The sequence below is a fragment of the Gossypium hirsutum genome, chromosome D05 (assembly GCF_007990345.1).
Source record: "Gossypium hirsutum isolate 1008001.06 chromosome D05, Gossypium_hirsutum_v2.1, whole genome shotgun sequence".
NCBI classification, from domain to species: Eukaryota; Viridiplantae; Streptophyta; class Magnoliopsida; order Malvales; family Malvaceae; genus Gossypium; species Gossypium hirsutum.
Genome location: NC_053441.1, coordinates 22,176,077 through 22,200,141, shown reverse-complemented (window position 1 = coordinate 22,200,141; position 24,065 = coordinate 22,176,077). Strand labels below are relative to the sequence as shown.

Genomic DNA, 24,065 nt, shown 5'->3' with positions numbered 1-24,065 from the left:
AATTAAATAAAAAAATTATCAACATTTATATTAGTATTAAATAAAAATAACTACATTAATATTTAAAAAATTAAAACAAATACCTCCCACCGTTTTCCTCACATCATGCCATTGAACCAACCTTGGCTCACCTTTCGGTTTTTGTCTCAGCCCAGCAAATCTCTCCCAAGCCCAAACCTGAGCTAATTGGTGACCCAAGGGTAAGCTTAAACACCTCCTCTTTCCCCATTTTGGTTGAAGCAGCAATTGCATCTTTCAACAAACACAAGTCTCTACAAAAACTAGCAAGTACGGCGGGTGCTAAAGCGAGCTTTGTCCCTCTAGCTAAATGAATTGTTGCAATGGAGAAGATGGAAAGGGGGAGAAGGAGAGAGAGAGGGACGGGGTGAGGGAGGAAGAGGAGTATTTTTATTTTATTTAATATTAACATAATTTTTTAATTAGATTTTAATTATATGGTGATGTGGGACTTCCTCATTGGTTCTGACTTTTTTTAACGGATGTAACAATAAGGATCAATATTGGTATCTAAATTAACAAATTTTGTAAATGTTAATAGTTAGATTTTTATTTTTTTTAGAATTCGAACTAAAATGACAAATTGTGTACATTAAAAGCTAAATTTGTTAATTTTTTTTATATTTAAGATAAATTGATTAAATGTGTATACATTAGAGGACTAATTTTGTTATTAGACCAATAAAAATGTCCACATTAACTGAAAGTGACTAAACTAATTAATTTTTAATAGTTTAGTGATTAAATAAAAAAAATAATAGTTGAGTGACAATAAAAAACATTATTAAATTACTTTTACCCAAAAAATTATCAAATTTAAAAATTAAATGTTGAAATCAATTCTTCACATTATTTTTATCTAATTATAATAAATTGTGTTAAATATTTGGATGACATTCATATATTACTTTATTTTGATTTTTTAATGTAAATTAATTTATTCGATAATTAATTTTTTATCTCGTGCTATGTATGAGTTTATTGTATGTATCTATTAAATTTTATTAATTTATTGATTTAAAAATAAATTTAAAATACGTAACGTTTTTCAAATTAAATGATTGAAAATAAATATTTAAGCAATATTAGATTTAATTAATATTTTAAATTTTTTATTAAAATTCATAATTACTATTAAGCCGTTATTTGAAACTAAATGTGACCATTAAAAATTAATAGGAACTAATATAATAATTTTTAAAAAGTAATTAAAACAATAAATTTGGAAGAGGAATTAAATTGTGTAACTATTAATATTTAAAAAAAATTCACGAAGCAAGTAAAAAAAAATGGTGTATGTCAAATGTTAAAAAAGAAAAATACTACAATGTTAACATTAGTATAAACCTAAGGCTTGCTTCAAATGACCTTTTATCTTCAAAGTGCAAGTTGATTACTTTGTCTTCACCCTCAACTCTAAATTTTTTGAATGAGTTATCACTTTCCATGGTTGAAACGTAAATTATAAATCAAAATTTTTGAACATATAATAACAAATGATGCAAAAAAATAATATAGTCACGTAAATATTTTTTTTCAACAATTTTATTATTGGTTCTGATTATATCTTCTTCTTCTTTTTTGACATAATGTCTAGAATTACTCATAACTTTTTCCCAACTCATAAACAGAAAGATAATGCATTTTAACGCACTCAAACAGTCAAACTCATGTCCTATATTGGAAACAATGCCTATACCAATTAAAACTCAATTGACAATATAATTATAATTAAAAATATGATATTCATAGAAACATATGGTAAGAACGTAAACGAATAATTACAAAAAAAAAACAATGATGAAATCTTACTACAAAAGCATTTATATGTAAATTTTTTATTCTAATCTAATCTCTTTGAATATGCATATAGACTTGCTCATGGGTCAGGTTGGGTCGGAAGTCTGCCCAAAAAGTAGGAGAGTTCGGGTAAAAATATAGGCACAAAAATGAGCTTGGACAAAAAAATAAAGCCCGTTTAGAAAACAAGATGGGCTTCGGATAAGGTTTTTTTGGCTTGGGCCCGGTCCGGATATGTAAAAAAAACTAAACTTTTTGTTGCTATTTTATTTTATTTTTTTCACTACTTTGCTACTATTTCACTGTTATATTGCTACTATTTTGTTGTTATTGTATAACTCTTGCTTTATTGTTAATTTTGTTACTATTTTAAAGGTATTTGCTTGTTAAATTGCACCTATCTTAGCGTTATTTAAATATACATATTTTTAAAAATTTATTTTCAATTTATTAGGAAACATTTATTTTAATGTTTGTAGTACTTTTGATGTATTGTATTTAAAAAAAATTATATAACAATTTTAATATGGGTTGGGCCAAACTCAGATTTTGACATTTTTATCCAGATCAGACTTGGGCAAAATTTTAGACTATTTTTCGATCTGGACCTAAAATTTTAATTGGACCTAATCCGATCCACAAACACTTCTAATGCAAAGGTATTTATAAGGGATTTGAAGTCATTATAAATGGAATATTCTAATCTATTAAGATTTCATTTAATGCTTTTTTTTTGTTTTGAGTAATTTTTTTACCGGAATTGTAATGTTTTTATTTTTCTATTTTATGTGATTGTATAAATTTGGAAATATGGCATTAATATATATAATGGTAAAAACTAGAAAGATGCTCGTAAAAAAATAAAAACTACAGAGATGCCAATTTTAAAGGTAAAGTTGTAATAAAAGAAAATCAATGACTTTGTCTATCTACTGTATAAAACCAACTCATAAGGAGACTACTTGAGGTAAAAAAAGAAAAACCATTCACTATTATTTAAAAAAATATAAATAGGGATAATTTTGGTATTTGAGTTGAACTGATAGGATAATTTTAGTATTTAAAAAATCTCTAAATTTTCTCTCGTTAATAATTATAAAACATTCTATTCTTAAAATAAAATATTTAATTCATTTCTTTTCACTTTCTTTGCTTCCATTTATGTACATAATATTTCTTTTTAAATTTATCATGTTTATTGAAGAGAATTTTTCTAGGACTCTTTAGTTTTTTAACTGGTGATTTAAAAATTTTATTGTTTTATTGTAATTATTTTATGATTTCTTTTTAAGTATTCTTTAGAAAGTTTATTGATTGTGTTGTGAGATATTTTGGTGCTTAATTTGTGACAATTGTGGTTGGTATTGAGATAACAATTACTTCTCTATATAAGGGTAATTTGAGCTTGAGCCAATAGATGATCTAGACAATTGTTGAATAAAACCGTTTACTGAACATTGCTTCGTAGACGTAGAACCGTCAGCTCTGAATTGTGTTAACAAATATCTATTGTGTCGATTAATTTTTGCTATTATTTTTTATGCTGCTTATTTTCTTTTTAATTGTTGTAAAATAAACATTAAGCAAAATTAATTTATCATATTTACAAACTAATTATTTTTCATCTACCGTCAAAATGTTGGGCATTTACACTAAAAACACTCAAAATCATTTATTTCCCCCACAAAATGATAACTCGATCACTTAAGTTCATTTCCAACCATTTTTTCTTAAATCCTAAATTAACATCTTTGTACTAAAAATCAAGTGTATAGCTTTTACATTGTTTTCGGACTTTTGTTGCATAGATTAAGGTGATATATATATGAATAATAAAAATGCATGATAAAAATGAATTCAAATAATTGAATCAACTTGGATGTATCATTGACATCTCATTATTGAGAATATGTGAATTCTTTTTTTTTAGTTGTTCCAGACACCAAACAAGTTGCATCAAGCATGGTTACAAATCTGCATATATAATAAAAATGAGAACTCATTCCAAAGTCCTAATTTGATTGACACTTTTGCTAATATTCTTAAACTCGTCAATAGTTGACACATGTGCAGTTGTAGCTTCTTAAACTGCTTGTATCTCTTCATGTTGTTTGCAAGAGACATCAGCAAATTTGATCACTAACATAATGTCCCTCCTAAGACACATTAACAAGAGCCAACCGTAGTCAACAAACAAAACAATGCACATAATCAATAAAAACACCATCATCAAGAGATAGTGTTTACAATCATTTCTGTTCCTCGCGAACATTACCAGCTTTATCATAATTACATTGACCATAAATATTGAACATCCACGACAAGAGAGAATAACACATATTGCAAATTTCAGAGTTGATGTGTGTGTACACTATAAAAAAGAACTCCATGATAAAGGCATCTCCATCAATAAATTTCAACAATAGCCATTTGTTTTTTTTTTTCATCAAAAGCTTTGTAAAAATTAATGCAAAATTTTGAATCTCCTGTGTCTTTACTAATATTCTTTCCCTCTTTCTTAGTAGTAAACTTGTATTATCCATCACAATATTCTTAAACATCATCATTATACGAAGCTAAAACTTTGATCTCCCACAATTTTTTGATTTAAAGGGAAGAGGGTGTGGCGGAAATTGTGGAGGAGGAGGAGGTGGGGTGGGGAAACAATGGTGGTGGTGAAGGAGGAGAAAAAAGTAAATTTTCGTAATAATATATTTTAAACATTTATGTGTTATATTTTTATGAATTTTTAGAACTATGATCAATTTGAGATAATCAATAGTGTTTAGGTTTAATTTAAAAAATATCAATTCGGCTATATAGGTAAAAGTTGAAGGTTAAATTTGTCATTACACTAATTTTTGAACTATCACCTCACATTTCTATTTAACACTTATGCTACGTTTAGTTAGAGTATTATTTTTTACACACGTTTTAATATATAAGTTAGTAACAAACTAATTCAATTGGTAATATTCAGCCATTCCTATAACTTATTTTTAGCAAAGAGAATAACAATTTTTCACTTATTTTGAAGAAACCTTATTTTTAACAAGAGTTTTTACTTATATTTATAATTTCAAGTTTAAAATTATACTAATTATTCTTTATTTTATGTTTAGCTATTGCGAAACACATATAGTAAGTTTTTTACATAAGTAACCAAACGGCACATCATTATCGCTTAATAAAAATGAAAAAAAAAAATTGAGTGACTATTTTAAAAATTTTAAAAATTAGATAACCAAAAAAAGAAACTTAAGCATAATTGGATCAGGCACATTTTATTCTAAAACCCAGTAATGTTTTGTGTTAATATGTAATTAACACATAAAAAACCCATACAAATACAAAGGTTTTGGTAAAAAGGTATAATACCAAATTTAGTCTTCAATATTTATATTTTCTGATCAATTTAGTTCAAATATATTTTATATTATTTTTAAATGAACTTTTTATTATTTATGTTTACTGAATACTTTTATAAATATTAATTTTTTTATTGACGTGACTTATGAGATAAACAATATTATGTTAACATGAAGTATATATAAATCGTGACATCATTTGCAACACTAATATTATTAAATTAATATTTTAATTGATATTTTATTAAAAATAATTTTACTTTTTTTTGAAGATTCATCACTAAATTTAATTAAAGAAAAGCTAAATTGACAAAAATAAAAAATAAAAACAATGCTAAGGGCCCCTTTGGATCACTAGCAAGCTTCAGTGTGACTTAAAGAGTAAAAAAATTTGAACTAAAATGCAGCTCCAATTGAGGTGTTTGGCAAGCACACCAGTGAGCATTTCTCACCTTACTGTAATTCAAAATATTCGCTAGAGTTAAGAGCTCCATTGGACTGCTTTGGAAGTCTAAAGACAAGGGTAATTATTATTTTACCCCTCCAATTCTTCATTTATTATTTATTTTATTTAATACACATAACATAAGTTTAATATAATTTAATTGTTAATAAAATTAATTTTTTTAAATTTTAATTTATAAATTTAGTATAAATACAATTTAATTTATATTTTATTATCTGATTTAAATATAATTTGTAAAATATTTAGATATTTTATTATGAATATAATTTAAAAATATTTAAATTTTATTGTATATGATTTTATTATTTTAATTACCATTTTATAAAAAATATAACTTTAATTTATGTTATATTATTTAATATAAATATAAATTTAATTATTTATTGTATTATAGATACATTGACATTTCTAATCTAATATCCTTAATACTTATTTTATATTCTCACCTAACCGCTACAACTGCATTTAAATTTAAATGCACACCCCACTATTATTTCGAATCTCACTGTTATAATATTAAATTTCACTACCACAATAACTAATCTCACAATCATCACTATTTTTATCACCGAAAATAAACACCCTGCACATTTAATCCAAACATAAATTTCGCATTATAAACAAAAACTCATATAATGCTCTCCTTAAAAAAACCCACCGCATAACTCCTCGTAAAGCAGCATTTGGTATTCATCAAATCCACCTTTTAGGTTGACTTTTTTTTTTAAAGAGATGCGGACAAAAAATTTTCAATTTCAAAACCCAACAACATCTGACATAAGGGCATATCTGACAATTCAAATTAAAAAAAATCAGACAAATAAAAAAACACAAAGTTAAAAATTAAAGCTTCGTTTTGGAGGGAGAGATGGGAGAGAAAGAGAAAAAACATCGCAGCTAAAGGGCGGCACCATCGTTTCTCTCACTCTCGCCGCCGGCATTCCCTTCTTTGTTTTCTACTCTCTCTCTAAACTTTGACTTTCCATTGACTTTTCTCGTTTCCGGTTCTCTTGGAAGATGTCTAGTAGGTCAAATCGTTCCTCCATCTCGCCGTTCCGTTCACGCAAATCTCCCGTTCGCTCGCCTTCCACGAAAACGACCGGTCGTCCGGCGACTCCTTCTTCAACGACGTCGTCTCGTCCTCCTTCTAGGCTCTCCTCGTCTCCAGCTACTTCCTCTAGTCCCAACCCGGCTCCAAGTCCGTCCACTGTCGTCGTTGAACGCCTCGACTCTTCCAAGTCTAAAGAAAATGTTACTGTCACCGTTCGTTTCCGTCCTCTCAGGTACTCTCTCTCTGTGGCTGCCTTCTATTTGTCCATTACCTAGCTGCTGGTGACAGTCGGGAAGCTTTTTTTTTTATACTTGATTTGCTTTCTCCGTTTTCCATCAGTCCGAGGGAAATTAATAAAGGAGACGAGATAGCGTGGTATGCAGAAGGGGACTTTACAGTAAGGAACGAGTTCAATCCTTCTATTGCTTATGGCTTTGGTTAGTAAAGCTTTTTGTTTTTCCTTTCTTCTTTTTGGGGGTTTTCTGAGTGTGATAATAATTTTTATTGAAGTAACAATAAAACTTTGGTAGAAAGTTCTTGATTCATTTTCTTATTGGGTTCATTTTGTAGTCCGTTACTAAAATTGCTGCACTGAGTGAATCAACAATGAACTGTTTAATATGCATTTTTGGCTGCTTAGATCCTTATATTTTGTTTATGTCATACATTAGGCTCATGTTTTCTGAAAATTTAATGGGGTTAGCATTCTTGAGCTTCAATATGTACCACATTTGTTTATTCTTGTTGAAACTTCTCATGGTTGTTGATTTACTGAGTTGATTTTCATGCGTATATTACAGACAGAGTGTTTGGCCCGGCAACAACTACGCGCCATGTATATGATGCTGCTGCTCAGCATGTTATAAGTGGTGCCATGCAAGGGATAAATGGTAACTTTCTTTATCCTTAGCTATTAATTTCACTGTAGTTCGAAGTAATATTGATAGAGGTCTTCTATGAGTTGAGTGTTTTATGACTGTTTCTGTTCAATTGCAACATATGGGTGGGATATCTTAAATGTGAATGACCCATTAAAACATTAATTATATGAAAGTTATAGTAATATAGTATCAAATTCTATGAATTTTAATTCCAAAGTTGGTGAGAAAAGCGAAAACAGAGTTAGGTAATACACAATAAATCTTGCTGAACAGGATCCATCTCATTAAAATTTCAAATTGATGAAGCGTAATATTCTTCCTTCTATGTTTTGCATCTGTTTCAGTTTCAAGCCAACAGCCAAGAATTTTGAGAAGGATGGTAGGAAAAAGAATTGCCCATTTTCTTTGAATTTTCAGAAAATTAAAGGAGGATAGAATGGTGGACCCAAATTCTCGTACTTTTATCTAGAATATTGCTTTGTTATTAACTTAAGTCAGTTAAAGGTGAAGCAATGGTCTTCTGGATTAATATAAGGGCTTTTTTCTTTATGTTGCAAGATTAACCTAATACATTCTGTGTTGTTAAATTTTTAATATTGAAATTCTGGATATCAATGTTAAACTTGCTATACAATGTACAATCAAGAAAGTTCAATCTTCATATGCAAAACTCAACTGCTTTAGGTATTTTAAGAATTGAATTTATTGATATTATACAAGAAAGAGTTCTCTCTCAATGAAGTGGTAAAAAGCGATAACATAGCACTAGCTCTCATTTGGAAGGTTTTGGTTATAACATGAAGTCTTTTTTGTTTCTCAACTTGGTACAAATTGGAAGGTGACATAGTTTACATGAGAGTAGGCTGTCTTTACACTAATTTTCACTATGCGATGAATTGTTAGATGATAATTATTTCTCTGATCTCATGCATGCAGGCACAGTTTTTGCATATGGTGTTACGAGTAGTGGAAAGACTCATACAATGCATGTAAGTGTTGAACAAGAGATTTTGTCACTTCTCGCCTTTCATTTGTGCCCAATAAGTTGTATATATAACATGACAATGATTTGTATTAGGTATAGAGCTTCATTTTGGTGATTGATTAATGAGGTGGATGTCGGATGCTTGCGTAATGACTTGAATGAGAATATTTCATCTCTTGGAAAGTAAATCAAACATTATGACCATTTAAGGAAGCTCTATAACTTGTGTATATACCTTGAATATGCATGAATTCTAATATTCTAACTTTTATCAGAGAATAGAATTTTAGTAATAAATGAAGTACCTTACTGTTGAGGATTATATATCAGCATAGGGGGAATCGTTGAGGTTGGTGGTTTGGGCGGGGGGGACTTCCATTTGATGTATCATGGTTATCCTATTTTTGCTACTCAAGTATTATGGTGCAATGTTGACTTTATTTCTTGATTTAGGGTGAGCAAAAGTCACCTGGAATTATTCCGTTAGCTGTTAAGGATGTATTTGCCACCATTCAAGAGGTAATTGGTTGATCTTCCATTTGATTGATTGTGTTTTTAGACGATATCCTTTCATTGAGTAACCTTGCTTTTGTATTTTAGACACCTGAGCGGGAGTTTCTTCTTCGGGTTTCATATCTTGAGATTTACAATGAGGTTAGTCATGGTCTTATTTTCATTTTTTGAAGTTTATGTTTTCCCCACTCAATTTATCATGCTTGGCTTGGCTTGGTCAACATGTTTTCCTTTAAACTAGTAAGAGTTGATGCTGGTTGGCTTTTAGTTGAGAGTTTCTAGGAGGTAAAAGAAACATAGAGATGTAGCCATAAGGCAATTAAGTTTTCTTTATATGTGTTGTAGAGGATGTTATTGTTGTCTCCTCATGTTGCTATCAAGTTTGAAAGGAAGTTTATGTAAGCTTTAAGCATGATAATAGGTACTGGATACCATTAGTGCAGGGGATATTAATCCCAAATTGGGTAGGAAATGAAAGATTATGTTCTATTGGACACGTCCTTTGGGAAGAGATTAATGGCTTGTGCCAAGTGGTATTAGAGCCAACGCTTAATTGCTCAATTTCACACCAAGTCCCAATGAGTAGGATAGATAGGTCAGATCAACTATGACCGGACGCTGAACCCTTGACATTGGGATAGTCAAAAGTGATTGGGCTGGTGAGAATGTCACTCTTTCTCTTATATAGGCTGTATTGCAGACAATTGGGGACATCTAGCTCTAAAGCGGTATAACAAAGACAATATTCTTCTTCACTTGTTCGAAAAGGTTGCTTAAAAGCAACTACTTCACAGACTTCTCTGACACCCACTCGAAGTTTAAAAAAAAAAGAAATCGCACTACTGTTGTTCCCCTAAGCATTTATTCACTAGTTTGTCCCTTAGTGAAACCAGAATAGGAGCTTCATTCATATCATGCCCAAACGCCCTAAAGCCAGGGTACAGGCTATAAGTGTTTGATCTGTGTTGTAAATATTTGGATTGAAATTGGATACTGTCAAGGTTGTCATATGTTTCATAATATCTAGTAAGTTTGGAGCATCATTTCATGTGGATTCAAATTTATTTTATTTTATTTTAGGTTTTGCTTATTAAATTAGATGTAGCAACTCCAAGGGTAAGCATTAAACTATGGTTACTTGCTTTTTTAGTTTCTTTTATTTCTTGACAAGGTTAGTTTGGGAGGAAAGGTGCAAGCAGGTAAGGCATCGATGATTAGATCAACCATGCTATTTATTCTGTATAAAAGAGTTCATTTAGACTAGAGACCACATTCGTGAATTGAAGAGAGTAAATAATTTTCTGAAGATCTTTACTGTAGCTCTGCTGTAATCATAATCGATTGATTCTAGTCTGCCTATTGTTCAGATTTTTGCATTCAATGGTTCCCTGGAGCATCATGTCTTGTGCTGCTCATTTTACATAAATGTTCTTCTGACTTCTTGCTTGGTGGTTGCTGTTAACAAAACCTTTTACTTTTGCTATATTTGGTCACCAGGTTATCAATGATTTACTTGATCCAATAGGTCAGAACCTAAGGATAAGAGAGGATGCTCAGGTGATCTACCTTTTCTCTACTTTTCACTCCTTATATGCATGTCTTTTGTATCATCCATAATTTTCTGTAGAATTTGTTATTTTCTTGTTCTTTGTCTAATGAATCTGTCTTTAATCAAGCATATGCTCTGCTTTGTGTTAGATTTATTTTCAACTTATACACTGATGCAAACTATATCACAGCTCAGAACTTAAAATATTTTTTATTTTAATTTGTGGCGTGTAACTTGAGCAGGGAACTTATGTTGAGGGAATCAAAGAAGAAGTTGTTTTATCTCCTGCTCATGCTCTTTCCTTGATAGCAACTGGAGAAGGTATACTAACATTCGCTTTCTGTATTCTAGTACACTTTTATACCAGAACATTTCTCCTTTGATACATGCCAATTATTAGCCAAATTTTCATTTCTTTTGCTTTCATTTGTATACCACTGTTTATGTTTCTTTGTAGGAACTTTCTTTTAATCATCAATTTTTATGGTTTCCTGATTATTTTTGCTCTTTCTTTTTCTCATTTCTACTCTCTATCCATTAACATCTTTTTCTGATGTAACAGAACATAGGCACGTTGGTTCTAATAATTTCAACCTTCTTAGCAGTCGGAGTCACACTATATTCACCCTGGTACTTAATCTTTTATTTAAATAAAAACATAATAATTTCTCATGTCTTAGAAGCTCAAACCTTTATTTAAGTAGAATGTCTTAAATTATACAATTCTGTATTAAATAAAGTTAGAAGTAGCAAAATTTTTTGTTGCCATCTTTTATAGAAATAAAGAGATTTAGCTCGGCTGGTTTTTGTGGTTCCAAATGTGACAGAGTAGAATGGAGGTTAATGTGTTTTGTTGGTTATTTTGAAAAGGAAAGAGGATATATGGTTTATATAAGTTTTTTCGTGGTTGTTCTAGACGAATTCTATTTTTATTTTCTTGAATAAATCTTTTTGAATTTGATATTCTCAAGTCTTCAAAACCATCAATCATCATGAATGATCATATCACTTTGATGAGCCTGCCCCTAAATTTTTAAGAACTATAATAGTTATTTCCTGATCAAGGTGTTTTTGTGTTTGTTCATCTTCTTTTCTTTTTTCTTAATTCTTGTCTCACTTTACTGAAATATTCTGTTAACTATCAGACTATTGAAAGCAGTCCACGTGGAGAGAAGAATGGGGATGAAGATGTGACACTATCCCAACTGGTAACTACCTTAATCATTTCATTGATAGAAGTTAGGATATCGACTGAACTTAGCTGATTGTGATGCTTTTTTAATACAAACATCCTGGTATTGGTATCTATACATAAATATGACCGGATTCTTTTTATTTTTGCAGAACTTAATTGATCTTGCTGGATCTGAAAGCTCTAAAGCTGAAACAACTGGATTGCGGAGAAAAGAAGGCTCATATATAAATAAAAGTTTACTGACTCTAGGAACTGTATGAAATCACTTCTCTTTTTGGTCTTCTCTTCTCTCTCTCTTTTAGATGACTAGGTTATAACCAATTCTACTTAGTTGCATGATTGCTGCCCTTTCTCCCCCTGGCTGTAAGATGCTAATCTTACATATCTATATATTGTGCAGTTTACTTGTAATTATGAATCTTATCAAGAACTATTTTTGACCATTTCCATTTCCATTTTGATTTACACTTGCTTTAATGCTAGTTATTGCTGCGTGCTAAATTGATCGACTTCTGAACTCGTCATTGCATGATTTTGAAGATTTTGTTCAACCATGCATATCTTTTACCATGCCTGTATTAGTACTTGTGAGCTGGGCATATATTCTTGGTGCAAATTTGATCATCTGTTTCAAGACTTTTTGCTTATTAATTGTCTCTCATTCTAGGTAATTTCTAAATTGACGGATGGAAAAGCAACTCATATTCCATACCGAGATTCCAAGCTTACCCGTTTATTGCAGTCATCCCTTAGTGGCCATGGACGGATTTCTGTAAGTTCAATTTATCATCACAGGGAATTAGGTATTGCTATTATTGGTATTTTCTGCGAGATCTTTGGTTATTACTTTCCCCTTTTTTGATAATAATGTTGCTGTGGTGTCCATTGTTTGCTTTATTGTCATTATGATTGTATTGCTGAAGCATTTATCAATATTCTTTCTATTCTCATCATTGTTGCAGCTTATCTGCACCGTGACACCTGCCTCTAGCAACGGCGAAGAAACACACAACACATTGAAGTTTGCCCATCGAAGTAAGCATGTAGAAATCAAAGCATCCCAGAATAAGGTAAATGCTAGGCTTATTGTTTATATGTTTGTGGTGTTGGATGAGGCTTTGTTGGGCTGCCATGTACTTTATATTCTTTACCTTTTTAGATTATGGATGAGAAGTCGCTTATAAAAAAGTACCAGAAGGAAATTTCCTCTTTAAAGCATGAACTTGAGCAACTAAGGCAAGGGATGACGGAAAGACCTTACACGGCTGCGACTACACAAGATGATTTGGTTAATTTAAAGCTTCAGGTTTGTCACTGTTCCTTGATGAATTTTGATAGTTATACTGGATGTTTCTACTATGGGCTCCATCTAATGTAAAAATTGCTGATATTTAGCCAAGGCCTTGACAGAATCATTCTCATTGTGGAGTGTACTTATTATTGGTAGTATTTAATTCCTATTAACATGATGTTATCCAATTAAAATAAAAATTGTCTAATTTAGCCCTGTAAACACCAAAAGAGCTAATTTTATTGAGGTATCTGTCACTTCTTGTTTGTATCTAACACGCATTTGTTTCTGGTGTCAAAGTTGGAAGCTGGTCAGGTCAAATTGCAGTCACGATTGGAGGAAGAAGAACAAGCAAAGGCAGCTTTGATGGGAAGAATTCAGCGGTTAACTAAACTAATATTGGTTTCCACCAAGAATTCCATGTCATCAAGCATTCCTGAAAGGTCTAGACATAGACGGAGGCATTCTTTTGGTGAAGATGAGGTGTGTGATCTTTCATTTTGAGCATGAATAACATGATCCATAATTCCTCAGTATTTTGCACCATAGTTCCTCAGTATTTTGCAATCTTAGATATAGTGTTCATAGTAGAGGCGTTTTGCAGTAGATCATTTCAGTGGTATGGTTCACTTGACAATTTGAGTTCCTGGGTATTATTTTCTGAAATTTATGTTAGATGTATTTGGTGATGCAGCTAGCTTATTTGCCAGATAGGAAAAGAGAATACATGATTGATGATGATGCTGGAAGTTGTGCTTCTGAGCTCTCCGTTGAAGGAAGGGATGATGTTGCAAATCTGGATGAGCTGGTTAAAGATTATAAAAGGAACAGGAGGCGCGGAATGCTTGGCTGGTTTAAACTAAGAGTAGGTTCTGATATATAACTTCCTGTTATTTCTTCTTTAGCATGGATTGAAGGTAGAGTTTTATCTATGGACTAGGTGGTTATCAGAGTTGAAAAATGCACTTATTCTGTTTCATTCTGTTTTATCTATGTTTCTTGAGCAGAGATAAGGATTAAAATACTTCAAATGCTTCAATCTTATCAACTCAATTATTCAAACTTTCCAACATTCATTGATTTTATACTTATTCAACAAACTAAACTAGATCAAATAATGTTTGAGAAATTTCCCCTGCAGAAACCTGAGAATCAGGCTGGAATGTCTCCCAGTGCTGATAATGGGAGCTCAGCAAGTGGGTCTCCTGCATCTTGTTCAAAATCTTTGCAAGACAAAGTTATATTGAATGATAAGAAAGATGGACGGAGAAAATCAGTTAGCAGGAGAGGAGATGATCCTGCAATTGTTGATTCATTTCCAGAAAGAACTCAAGCTGGTGATTTGTTTAGTGCCACTGTTGGAGGTCGTTTGCCTCCGGTAAGAACTGCAATCACTTTTGTTTTGTTTTATATGTAAGCATTCCAAGATAGCTAGTATGCTACATGGAAAGAAGCTTCTGGAACTTAAGATTTTTTTTAAACAGTTTAATTTAATGAACTTATATTACTTAGGGTGAGTTTTAGGGCGATGCGTTTACCTGCGGTTAGTATAAAAACAGCGGTGGCGGTGAGATTAGATACTGTAGCGTGAGATAAAAAGTAAGCTAAACGCACCGCACCGCACCCAATCGCCCATTCAAACTCACCCTTAGTGTTTTGCTTATTTGCCAAGTATTGGGATTGTATGATCATATTTGGTACTTTGCGTTTCTATTTTATTTGTTTTTTTAGAATTTCTGCATTTGTGCATTGACTAAGACATGCTTTTACTTGAGTTCACTGCCTTCTACCATTTTGTGCTATGATTATGGATAGTACTGCTAGAATTATGTACATCTAAAATTGTTAGAGATTTTCTAGGGAAAGACCTATCTGACATTGTGGTATTTAAAAGTAGCTTGCCAATGTTTTATATTTTCGAATGTTAATGAAATATTTCTTTTTGGCAAAGTTTGGTTCTGGTCCTTATAGTTTTAAGCTATTGCTTAAGTTCTAATAAGTTCTTTTTGCTCTCATACTCAGTGAAGATAATAGTTTGTTTGCTTGTGTTGGGGAGTTATGTGGAAAACATATAAACACATGCTATGGGATAACTTATTGATTGAAACATTATATTAACTGGGAGCTGAATACACTTTCCAGAGTGGAACCACTATTACAGATCAAATGGATCTTCTCCAGGAGCAGATGAAAATGCTAGCTGGAGAAGTTGCGTTGTCTATTAGTTCTCTAAAAAGGCTGTCAGAGAAAGCAGCAAGCAGCCCCGAAAATTCACAGCTTAGAGTGAGCTACATTAATAAACTCTGCACCTTTTGCAAAATTCTAAATTTGATTGGTAATAGTCGATGCTTATGAAGTTCATACTGATTAATACAGGAGCAAATGCAGAAGTTGAAGGGTGAAATCAATGAGAAGAGGCATCAAATACGAGTTTTAGAACAACGAATGATTGAATCAGTTGGGAAGGCTCCTCATACATCAAATAATGCTGAAATGTCGCAGGTAAGCATGCTTCAAGTGAAGTGTTGGTTATCTCAGAATTCTTGGGTGATGCTACTGAATTGCGAAGACAAATTTTCCTATTGTCCAGCTTGGATTTTTCCAATTAAACCACAACCTTTATATTAGTTGGTAGAAGAAATGTGTAATATTATATTAACCATCCTGTGGCGCAAATAACTACTGCTTTTGAGATTGAAGATCTCTGTTGAAAGAGCTCTTTCTCACTTTATATTTTCAAGCAATCTTTCAACTTTTCCCATTTTATATTTGAAAGTTTCAATAAAACTTTGTTCTGTCTTACTGTAAGTTATTTATATTGAGGTTCAAAAAGAAAAATAATAAATTACATACTTTGACTTTTGGTGACCAAATAGAAAAATAAATTACTATTTTCTTTTTAATGCTTTGTTGGGGATTGGGTAGCGGGTGGTATAGTAGGCAAGAACAACACATTTGATTGTAGGTCATTCTCTGTTAAGTCCCCTCCCCCCCCTCTCCCTCCTCTCTTGGCTGCTCTTTCTTGCTGATTCAGTCTATTAATCTCTAATGTAGGCTCTTTTGAAGCTTGCAACAAACCTAAATGAGAAAACTTTCGAACTTGAGGTTTGTTATCCTATTACTTGGTTGTGCAAATGGTATTTAAATGTCAAATATACTTTACTAATTTGAGTGCATTGTGATGGAATTGTATTGAAGATTAAATCAGCAGACAATAGGGTACTTCAAGAGCAACTTCAAGTGAAGGTAGAATTTCTAAGTCCGCTTTGCCTTCCCCGTGCTTTATTATTTCAGAGTTCATATTGTTAATGATAGTATTTGATTCTCCTAGTAGATAGCAGAAAATTCTGAGATGCAAGAAACTATTCTTCTACTAAGGCAACAGCTGAAGAACAAAAGCTCCAGGAATCCACAAGAAAGTGCAGATAATGTGGCAGAAGAAACTTGTTCCAAAGAATTTTTTGAGAAAATGAAGAATGGAATTGGTTCATGTGAAGAAACTTACGGTGATGATAATACACCAACTAGTGTCATGAGCTTGAATAGAGTATTTTCTCAGGATGACTCCAAAGAGTGTGACAAATGTACCTCTTTGAATTCCCAAGTTCTTATTCAGGTAATTCCTTTTTCATTATTAATTCTGGCATCTTAAGCAAAATTTGAACTAACTATGCTACTTCTGTTCAGTATTTGATTAAGGGTGGTGTATTACTCTTCCATGAGGTTTTCTGCTGATGTGTTTAACCTGTTTTTATTTTCTTAGGCTGCTGAGATAGAGAGCCTGAAGCAAGAGAAGGTGAAATTAGCTGAAGAGAAGGATGGGCTTGAAGTTCACAGTAATAAGCTGGCAGAGGAAGCTTCATATGCAAAAGAGTTGGCGGCAGCAGCTGCAGTTGAACTTCGAAACTTAGCTGAAGAAGTAACCAGGCTTTCTTATGAAAATGCTAAACTGACAGGTGAACTGGCTGCCGCAAAAGAGGCCCGCTGTAGATCCAACTGTTGTCAAAGGACTATGCATAATTTTAGACAAAACAACATGAGTGGTGCCTGGCCTGAGGCACATCACAGGAAACAAGAGGATGAACTTCTCATAGAGGAGTTGCAGAAAGAACTTAGCATGAGGAACCAAAGAGAAGCTGCCCTGGAAGCTGCATTATCTGAGAGAGAGCTAATGGAAGGTGATTTGCGGAGAAGAATTAATGAAGCAAAAAGGCACGAGGAACATCTGGAAAATGAGCTGGCAAACATGTGGATGCTTGTGGCAAAGATGAGAAAACTTGGTGTTAATGTGGAGGACATATCATCAAGTATCGCACAAACAGGAGAAAGAAATGGACCTTTGCCTTCCAATGGTCACTCGTTTAAATTATTGAAACCGGAAGAAGCTTGTGAAAATTTACATGGGATGAAAACATACGAAGAGTTAAGAGCTTGCTATCAAGAAGAAAGGAGAAGATGTGAAGAACTAGAAAGGCTTGTTTCCAGAATGAAGGTATGCTGTTTCTCTAGATTAATTTTGAAGAAATGAGAACTTGCATGTTTTTCTCGTACCAGTTTATTGTGGTTGTTTTCTTTCTTCAACTATGGATCTATCTTTTTGGTTGCCTTCTTTTAAGCTTTCATTTTCCAGCTCTAGTATGAGTATAAAATTAGTGTTTGATTTATCATTGGGATGTAAGACTTGTCCAAACCAGTGAGGAATCTATAAGGGATATAGGCACAGTTCTAATGGAAATTGATCCTGGAATAGGATGAGTGTTCAGTATCAAGTCGACAGCCTCAATATAAGGCCACTGCAAACCTCAAACTTAATCGCTGTGGATGACGTCACTTAACACTTGTATATGAGTGCAGTACTGTCGATTAAAGCAAACAATTAGCTTTTAGCATTATATTAAGCATCAACCTACCTCAAACTTAATGACCAAGAATAGAATGTTATCACTTGGTAGAACGTTGAATTATCAATTGTATTAAATTGTTGGCCTTCTAGCCTAGTTTCAGCTGTAAGCCTGCTTTTGGTCTACAAACTAATCCGCCAGCGAATGCCAGTTTTCAGATTTCATGTGCCGATCTACATCTCAGGACCAATTTTTCATTTTTCTGAATTAATAGGTATATGAGACCTGTTAGTTGAAGACTTTTGAGATGCATCTTTGTTTGTGTACTTTAAGCTATACCTTATACCTGTTCTATGCTGTTGCATTTGATTATATTTAAGTTGGTTATGATGTGTATATGTAAATATATCCGTAGACATTTAATTCCATCCAGTTGCAACTTAGAAAAGTTATGAATCTAAACTAACCAACTATTTTCTATAGGGTGAAGATATCAGTGGTTTAGATGTTACATGTCTCGAAGAACTGAAGAATTTTCATGTTGAGGCTATAACGAAAATTTGTCATGCAAAGGTTATATCTTTTTTTATGCTTTTTTTAAAATATTGCTATGTTACAATAAATTGCCATCTTTTCTCATTTACAGCAACATATAGCTGAACTGTTATTATCATTCATATTTCATCCAGTGGCATTTTGAATGTTCAGTTTTAGTATTACCAACAAGCAATTTAAGCAATTTAAGCATTTAGGAGCTGAAATGAGGATGTAAAACTTAGCAGTATTCTGTATCATAACTAATTTCAATGCTTCAAATAAGTTCTATGGTATTTCTTTTCTTCTAGTAATTTTGATTCTTTTACTTTTGCAGTGTGCAAATTTTATGTTGTAGGGTATGCAGAATTTAACCATGCATTTATCTGACCATCACGGTGAGTATATATCCATTTTCTTTTCTTTATTCTGCAAATTTAATTGAACTTTGTTGACCACTTCATGCATCCTAAAAGAGGAAAGGAAGGAGCCAATATTATGTACAAACTGCCTAGCTGAACTAAAACTAAATTGAGCTCTTAAATCATGAAAAATCTTAAGTCAAATAAAATATATCCTTTCTCTTTAATTTTCTAAACGTGTTGTGGTTACATTATTGAGTAGTTAAGCCTTCCCGTCTCCGTTATTATTATTTTTTTATTTTGTCAAGGTCCACCTCTAGGCTCGAGGAATATGTACTTCCTTTTGTGTGCGTCGATCAAGGAGATCGGTATAAATCTATCTTTAAAACCCAGAAACGGTATAAATCTATCTTTAAAACCCAGAAATGGTATAAATCTATCTTTAAAACCCAGAAACTACTCGTGATTGGGGATTAGTTATTTTAATAGGGATCATATGAAGTTCTCCAACAAATGTATCTCTATTTATCCTGGTAAATCATTTTGCATCAAATGTGGTGGATCACATGGTTGCTCATCTTGTTGAATGCTATGCACAGGTGTAATGTATTCTGTACATAATGGAAATATTAACCGAACTGTCCTTTCGATCGAAATCCTTTTGGTGTATCAACTACCATTGCAGATGCATCTTTCCCTGGCTAACTTACATCAGAAATGCCAGAAAATGTTGAAAGCTTTTCCCTTTTCTTTTTTCTTCTTGTTTTTTTTTTGGGGGGGGGGGTGGGTTGGTTATTTTACTTATTTTCTAGTTCCTTCTGCAGTAAATATTAGTGTGCTATTAGCTGTTGTATTTTGGGATAATACCCAATTTGTACCCTGTAGGTTGCAAATAAAGAAAATAATTCGATTTCTAAATTTCTTATGTATCTCTACGAGCAAGTAAGTACATGTATTATCTGTACTGTATATGATAGTAGCTATGATGTTTTTGTACTCTTGATTTGGGTCACACATTTGGAGACATTCCAATTACCATAGTATCATGATATGAAGTTGGGTTGTAGGGTAATTCTTTTCTAAAATATCAAAATTGTCTGCACATGTTTGTTGAAAATCTTTTATATAATTGCTTTACGTAGAAAAAAAAAGTGTTTATTTTATTTTATATATTGCATATGAATAGTTATGTTTATTATATTTGAATTTTAATTTTGTATAATTTTATATACGAAAATTTGATTTGATTCAATTTTAAAAATACAATTATTTATATATTATTATTTTAAGTTTATATATTGTATATAAAAATAATTTTATTTATTATATTTGAAATTTGATTTTGTGTAATTTTATATATAAAATTTTAATTTGAATCAATTTTTATAAATACAATTATTGATATAGCATTGTTTCATGTTTATATATTGCATATATAAATAATTATATTTATCAAATATAGAAATTGATTAATGTATTTAATTTTTTAAGCAGTGCATAATTGAATTAAATAAAATTTTTAAGTTTTTATTTAAATTTTAATATTTTTATAATTACATAAAATTAAAATTTGTGTAAATGTGTATTATAATTAAGTGAATGCAGAGAAAATGAAATGGGACTTCGGAAAAGCCCATCACTGTATGTAGAGCTGCAGGCATCAGTCAACTGTATTGCTCCTCATTATCCCCATTTTGTCCTGCTGATAGATGTTTGAGGGACCCAAAAAAAAGTTAGCTAAATATATATTTGAAAATTAACTCATAATCATGAAAAGAAATGACGAAGTCTTTCCCATTTGGTCTGAAATTGAATGCCTGTAATATAGAAGTAAATAATTAAATTTAATCCTGTTTGATATTGGTTAAAAAATAAGTGAAATTGATAATAGCATGGATGCAAAATTATTTAAATGCTAATATACATAAAACAACACCATCTAATCATGAAATTCTATTTTAAGAAAATAGAGAGGTTAGTACATTTATTGGTAAATATATAAATTTGACATGTACTTTTTGCCATATAAATTAGTGAAATATTAATTTTTGTTAATTTCTTGCTTGTAAATTGTTAAACTATAAATTTTAAGGTAATGATTTAACGATAATATATAACTCTGTTGTTCAATTGGACTAATTTTTTAATTTCCGTAAAGTATAAAAATTAAATTATGGTAAATTAAATTAAAAGGATTAATTGCATATATATATATGGCAAGAAAATAACCTTAGAAAATAGAGAAAAAATAGTGAAAGAAAATTTAGGTTACTATCTCTTGCTAATAGAAATGTGGTAATGAAAGCCAATAAATATTTGGCTAATTATTTTTTATTGGCAAACAGTAAATATTTGGGTAATTAGTTAATAGATTAACCATGCATTTTTTATATTATATTTTACTGGTGAATATGGTAAAAATCAATGTCCCCCCTTCGGCTCTTTGCTAGCACTCTTTATATAGTTCAATCATTTGAATCTGCCTCCATTTCTAAACCAAGCTTTACAGATTTCCTTTCACATTACAATCATGGCGTCATTGTAAGAAATCCAGATTCGGTTCGCAAACGGGACAGAATTTTTATATCTGGGTAATAGATCAAGCAAACATGCAGTGTCCTCCGATTCGCGGCTACGGATACAATGGCCGACATGGATTCCAATCCCGGAGGAGGCATTGTTTCAGGCATCGAAACATGGACGCTTTCTTTGCTTCAATCCCTCCGAGAACCCCGAGCAAGAGGAGCCCCCTGCCGAGACCTTCCCTCGTAAACAGCATTCCTAATGGAGCAAGTCTGAGAAGCGTGGATCATAGAAACGGATTCCCCGAGAATCTGTCGAGAAACTCATCGAGCAAGTGGAAGAGTGACCCGATCAGGTATTCTAAGTTAAGCGGGACGGTGAAACCTCCAACGATCGAGAGAAATCTGGAGTGCACGCTTGAAGAGTTGTGCTATGGATGTATGAAGAAGGTGATGATCACGAGAGACGTTCTTACGCTATCCGGGTTCGTAATTTTATATTTATCATTTTTTTCAGCTTTACATATTCTCTGTGATTTCGCATTGTCATATGAAACGAACTTGAAAATTATATCTCAAATTAATTAGATAATAACTCAAACTAATCCAAAGCTTAAATGATTATAATTTATAATTTAAATTTATAGTAATTCAACTTAAAAAACTTAAATTTAAAAATAGTCAAATTCAAAATTTAACTTCAACAAAAATTATCCTAAAGATTTAAACCCTAAATTAAATAATCTAGATTCAATGGATTAAAATCCAACCCGATTCATGCCACCTATTAAAATACAAAGGTTTTTATTTTTTTAACCCAAAATCCATTTATTATGAATTAACACTATTAAAATCTGAAGCAATATTGTGAATAAAATGGGCAGGCAAATAATACAAGAAGACGAGATATTATCAGTAAAAGTGAATCCAGGATGGAAGAAAGGGACAAAGGTAACATTCGAAGGAATGGGAAACGAAAGCCCAGGAGCCTACGCTGCCGACGTCACTTTCGTGATTGCCGAGAAACGCCATAGCTTGTTCCGACGAGTCGGCGATGATCTGGAGCTCACTGTTGAAATTCCGTTGGTGAAGGCTCTCACAGGTTGCTCCTTTCCGATACCTTTACTGGGCGGAGGGACGATGAATCTGGAAATTGATGAAATCATTGGGTCTGGCTATCAAAGGGTCATCAAAGGCCAGGGTATGGCCAACAAGAAAGAACCGGGAAGCCGAGGCAACTTGAATGTTTCCTTCCTCGTTAACTTTCCGAAAGACCTTACAAATGAACAACGGACCGCTGCGGTTAGTGTTTTAGGGGATCCTGGTTAATCATCGATCAATGTGTGCTTGTATTTAGAAATCCACAATTTTATTTTCTTGTGAGGTTCTTTTTGTGTTGTCTGCGACAGGAATTTTATCATTTCATTGATATCTGATCCTGTGTTATTCGATACCTACCGCGCACGACGTGTAGGTGCCTGAGTTTATGATGGTTAAGAGTGAGTTTTAATCTAATTAGTTCAGTAACTTGTTTGCTTTAAAATTATATTGTATTAATTTTTGATCTGTTTATAATATAATAATTTGATGTTGCATTGTAATAACTCAAATTATTTGATGGAATAATTTGATACTTATAATTATTCAGATTTATACTTTAATTATATTGTGCCTATTCTACTTAAAAAAATTTTGATTTTTTAAAGCATATGTAAAGATTTAATAATTTTGGAGGACGATAGAAAAAAGACACCAAAAAAAAATTGAGATAAGGAAAAGGAAAAGCATTATGGTTGGCTAAAAGATATATCCAGTTGTCATTGTTGTCTAGTGGACTTCCTTTTGAGCTTGTCTATGTTGATGTAACCACATCTACTTCGAGCTTCAACGTTTTAAAAGACATTGTAGACTATTATTTGTTGAAAGGTCAACAAAGGTAGGAAGCAACTTGTTAAAAAGGTTGAGCAAGTTGCATCGAATGTTGAAAAGTTGAATGTGATAATTACAATTTTGGTCCCTAATTTTTTAGGCCATTTGTAAGTTAGTCCCTGAACTTCAACTATAAATAGGCCTTTTCATTTTTCATTTCAACCATCCCAACCAATCTTTCTCTCTTAGTTTTCTCTCTTCTCCCATTTGAGAATTCTTAAGGAATTCTATTTGTTTGTAATACTTTGGAGATAGTAAAGTTATCATCTGGTGTTAGTGCCCGAGGACGTAGGTATAATTTACCGAACCTCGTTAAATCTCTTGTGTTCTTTCTTGTCCTATTTTTCTTTCAATATTTGAGGGTATAATAGTAGTATTTAATTGTGCTATTAAATTACTATAGAAGAGATATTCTGTCTAAGGAAAGACTTGGTATTTAAGAGATCCATGTGATCCACCTCTCTTCCCTGGGAATTGAACTGTGTGATTTTTTAGTACAATAATTTACACGCTTCCGACCCTATTGGAACAACAAGTGGTATCAAGAGCCAAAGGTTAATCGTAGTATGCTCTGTGGTTGCAGTTTAAACTGATCTTCCACATCAGAAAAGATTTCCTTAGGTATATTGAAAGATTATGGAGAAAACGGTCGGTGTAGGAGCTTCAACATCGTCCATGTGGACAAGACCGACAATTGCAAATGCAAGATTTGCCGTGGAGATCTTTGATGGCACGGGCCATTTTGGTATGTGGCAAAGTG

At 32.1% G+C, this 24,065-nt stretch overlaps 2 protein-coding genes across 2 annotated transcripts; both read left to right on the top strand.

The window, feature by feature from the left end:
* The first annotated feature begins 6,500 nt into the window (after nucleotides 1–6,500).
* Nucleotides 6,501–19,852, top strand: LOC121217845 (kinesin-like protein KIN-7C, mitochondrial). The gene is made up of 26 exons (XM_041094322.1): nucleotides 6,501–6,935; nucleotides 7,043–7,140; nucleotides 7,504–7,593; nucleotides 8,521–8,573; nucleotides 9,023–9,088; nucleotides 9,170–9,223; nucleotides 10,580–10,639; nucleotides 10,874–10,952; nucleotides 11,194–11,261; nucleotides 11,777–11,839; nucleotides 11,976–12,080; nucleotides 12,494–12,598; nucleotides 12,789–12,896; nucleotides 12,986–13,132; nucleotides 13,418–13,600; nucleotides 13,812–13,982; nucleotides 14,259–14,495; nucleotides 15,260–15,400; nucleotides 15,494–15,619; nucleotides 16,172–16,222; nucleotides 16,316–16,363; nucleotides 16,452–16,733; nucleotides 16,881–17,609; nucleotides 18,442–18,531; nucleotides 18,830–18,890; nucleotides 19,454–19,852. The coding sequence occupies exons 1-25, from the start codon at nucleotides 6,670–6,672 to the stop codon at nucleotides 18,848–18,850; spliced, it is 3,441 nt and encodes a 1,146-aa protein (XP_040950256.1). The 5' UTR covers nucleotides 6,501–6,669; the 3' UTR covers nucleotides 18,851–18,890; nucleotides 19,454–19,852.
* Nucleotides 19,853–21,274: 1,422 nt separating this feature from the next.
* LOC107910214 (protein psi1) lies at nucleotides 21,275–22,903 on the top strand. Its single transcript, XM_016837994.2, has 2 exons — nucleotides 21,275–21,861; nucleotides 22,261–22,903. Exons 1-2 carry the CDS (start codon nucleotides 21,464–21,466, stop codon nucleotides 22,703–22,705), a joined length of 843 nt encoding a protein of 280 aa, XP_016693483.1. The 5' UTR covers nucleotides 21,275–21,463; the 3' UTR covers nucleotides 22,706–22,903.
* The last annotated feature ends 1,162 nt before the right edge of the window (nucleotides 22,904–24,065 follow it).

Coding starts and splice junctions, on each gene's coding strand:
- LOC121217845 (XM_041094322.1), top strand. CDS start 6,670: ATGTCTAGTAGGTCAAATCGTTCCTCCATCTCGCCGTTCCGTTCACGC. Junction 7,141..7,503: donor TTCTATTGCTTATGGCTTTG/GTTAGTAAAGCT, acceptor CGTATATTACAG/ACAGAGTGTTTGGCCCGGCA. Junction 12,599..12,788: donor GTGGCCATGGACGGATTTCT/GTAAGTTCAATT, acceptor TCATTGTTGCAG/CTTATCTGCACCGTGACACC.
- LOC107910214 (XM_016837994.2), top strand. CDS start 21,464: ATGCAGTGTCCTCCGATTCGCGGCTACGGATACAATGGCCGACATGGA. Junction 21,862..22,260: donor GACGTTCTTACGCTATCCGG/GTTCGTAATTTT, acceptor TAAAATGGGCAG/GCAAATAATACAAGAAGACG.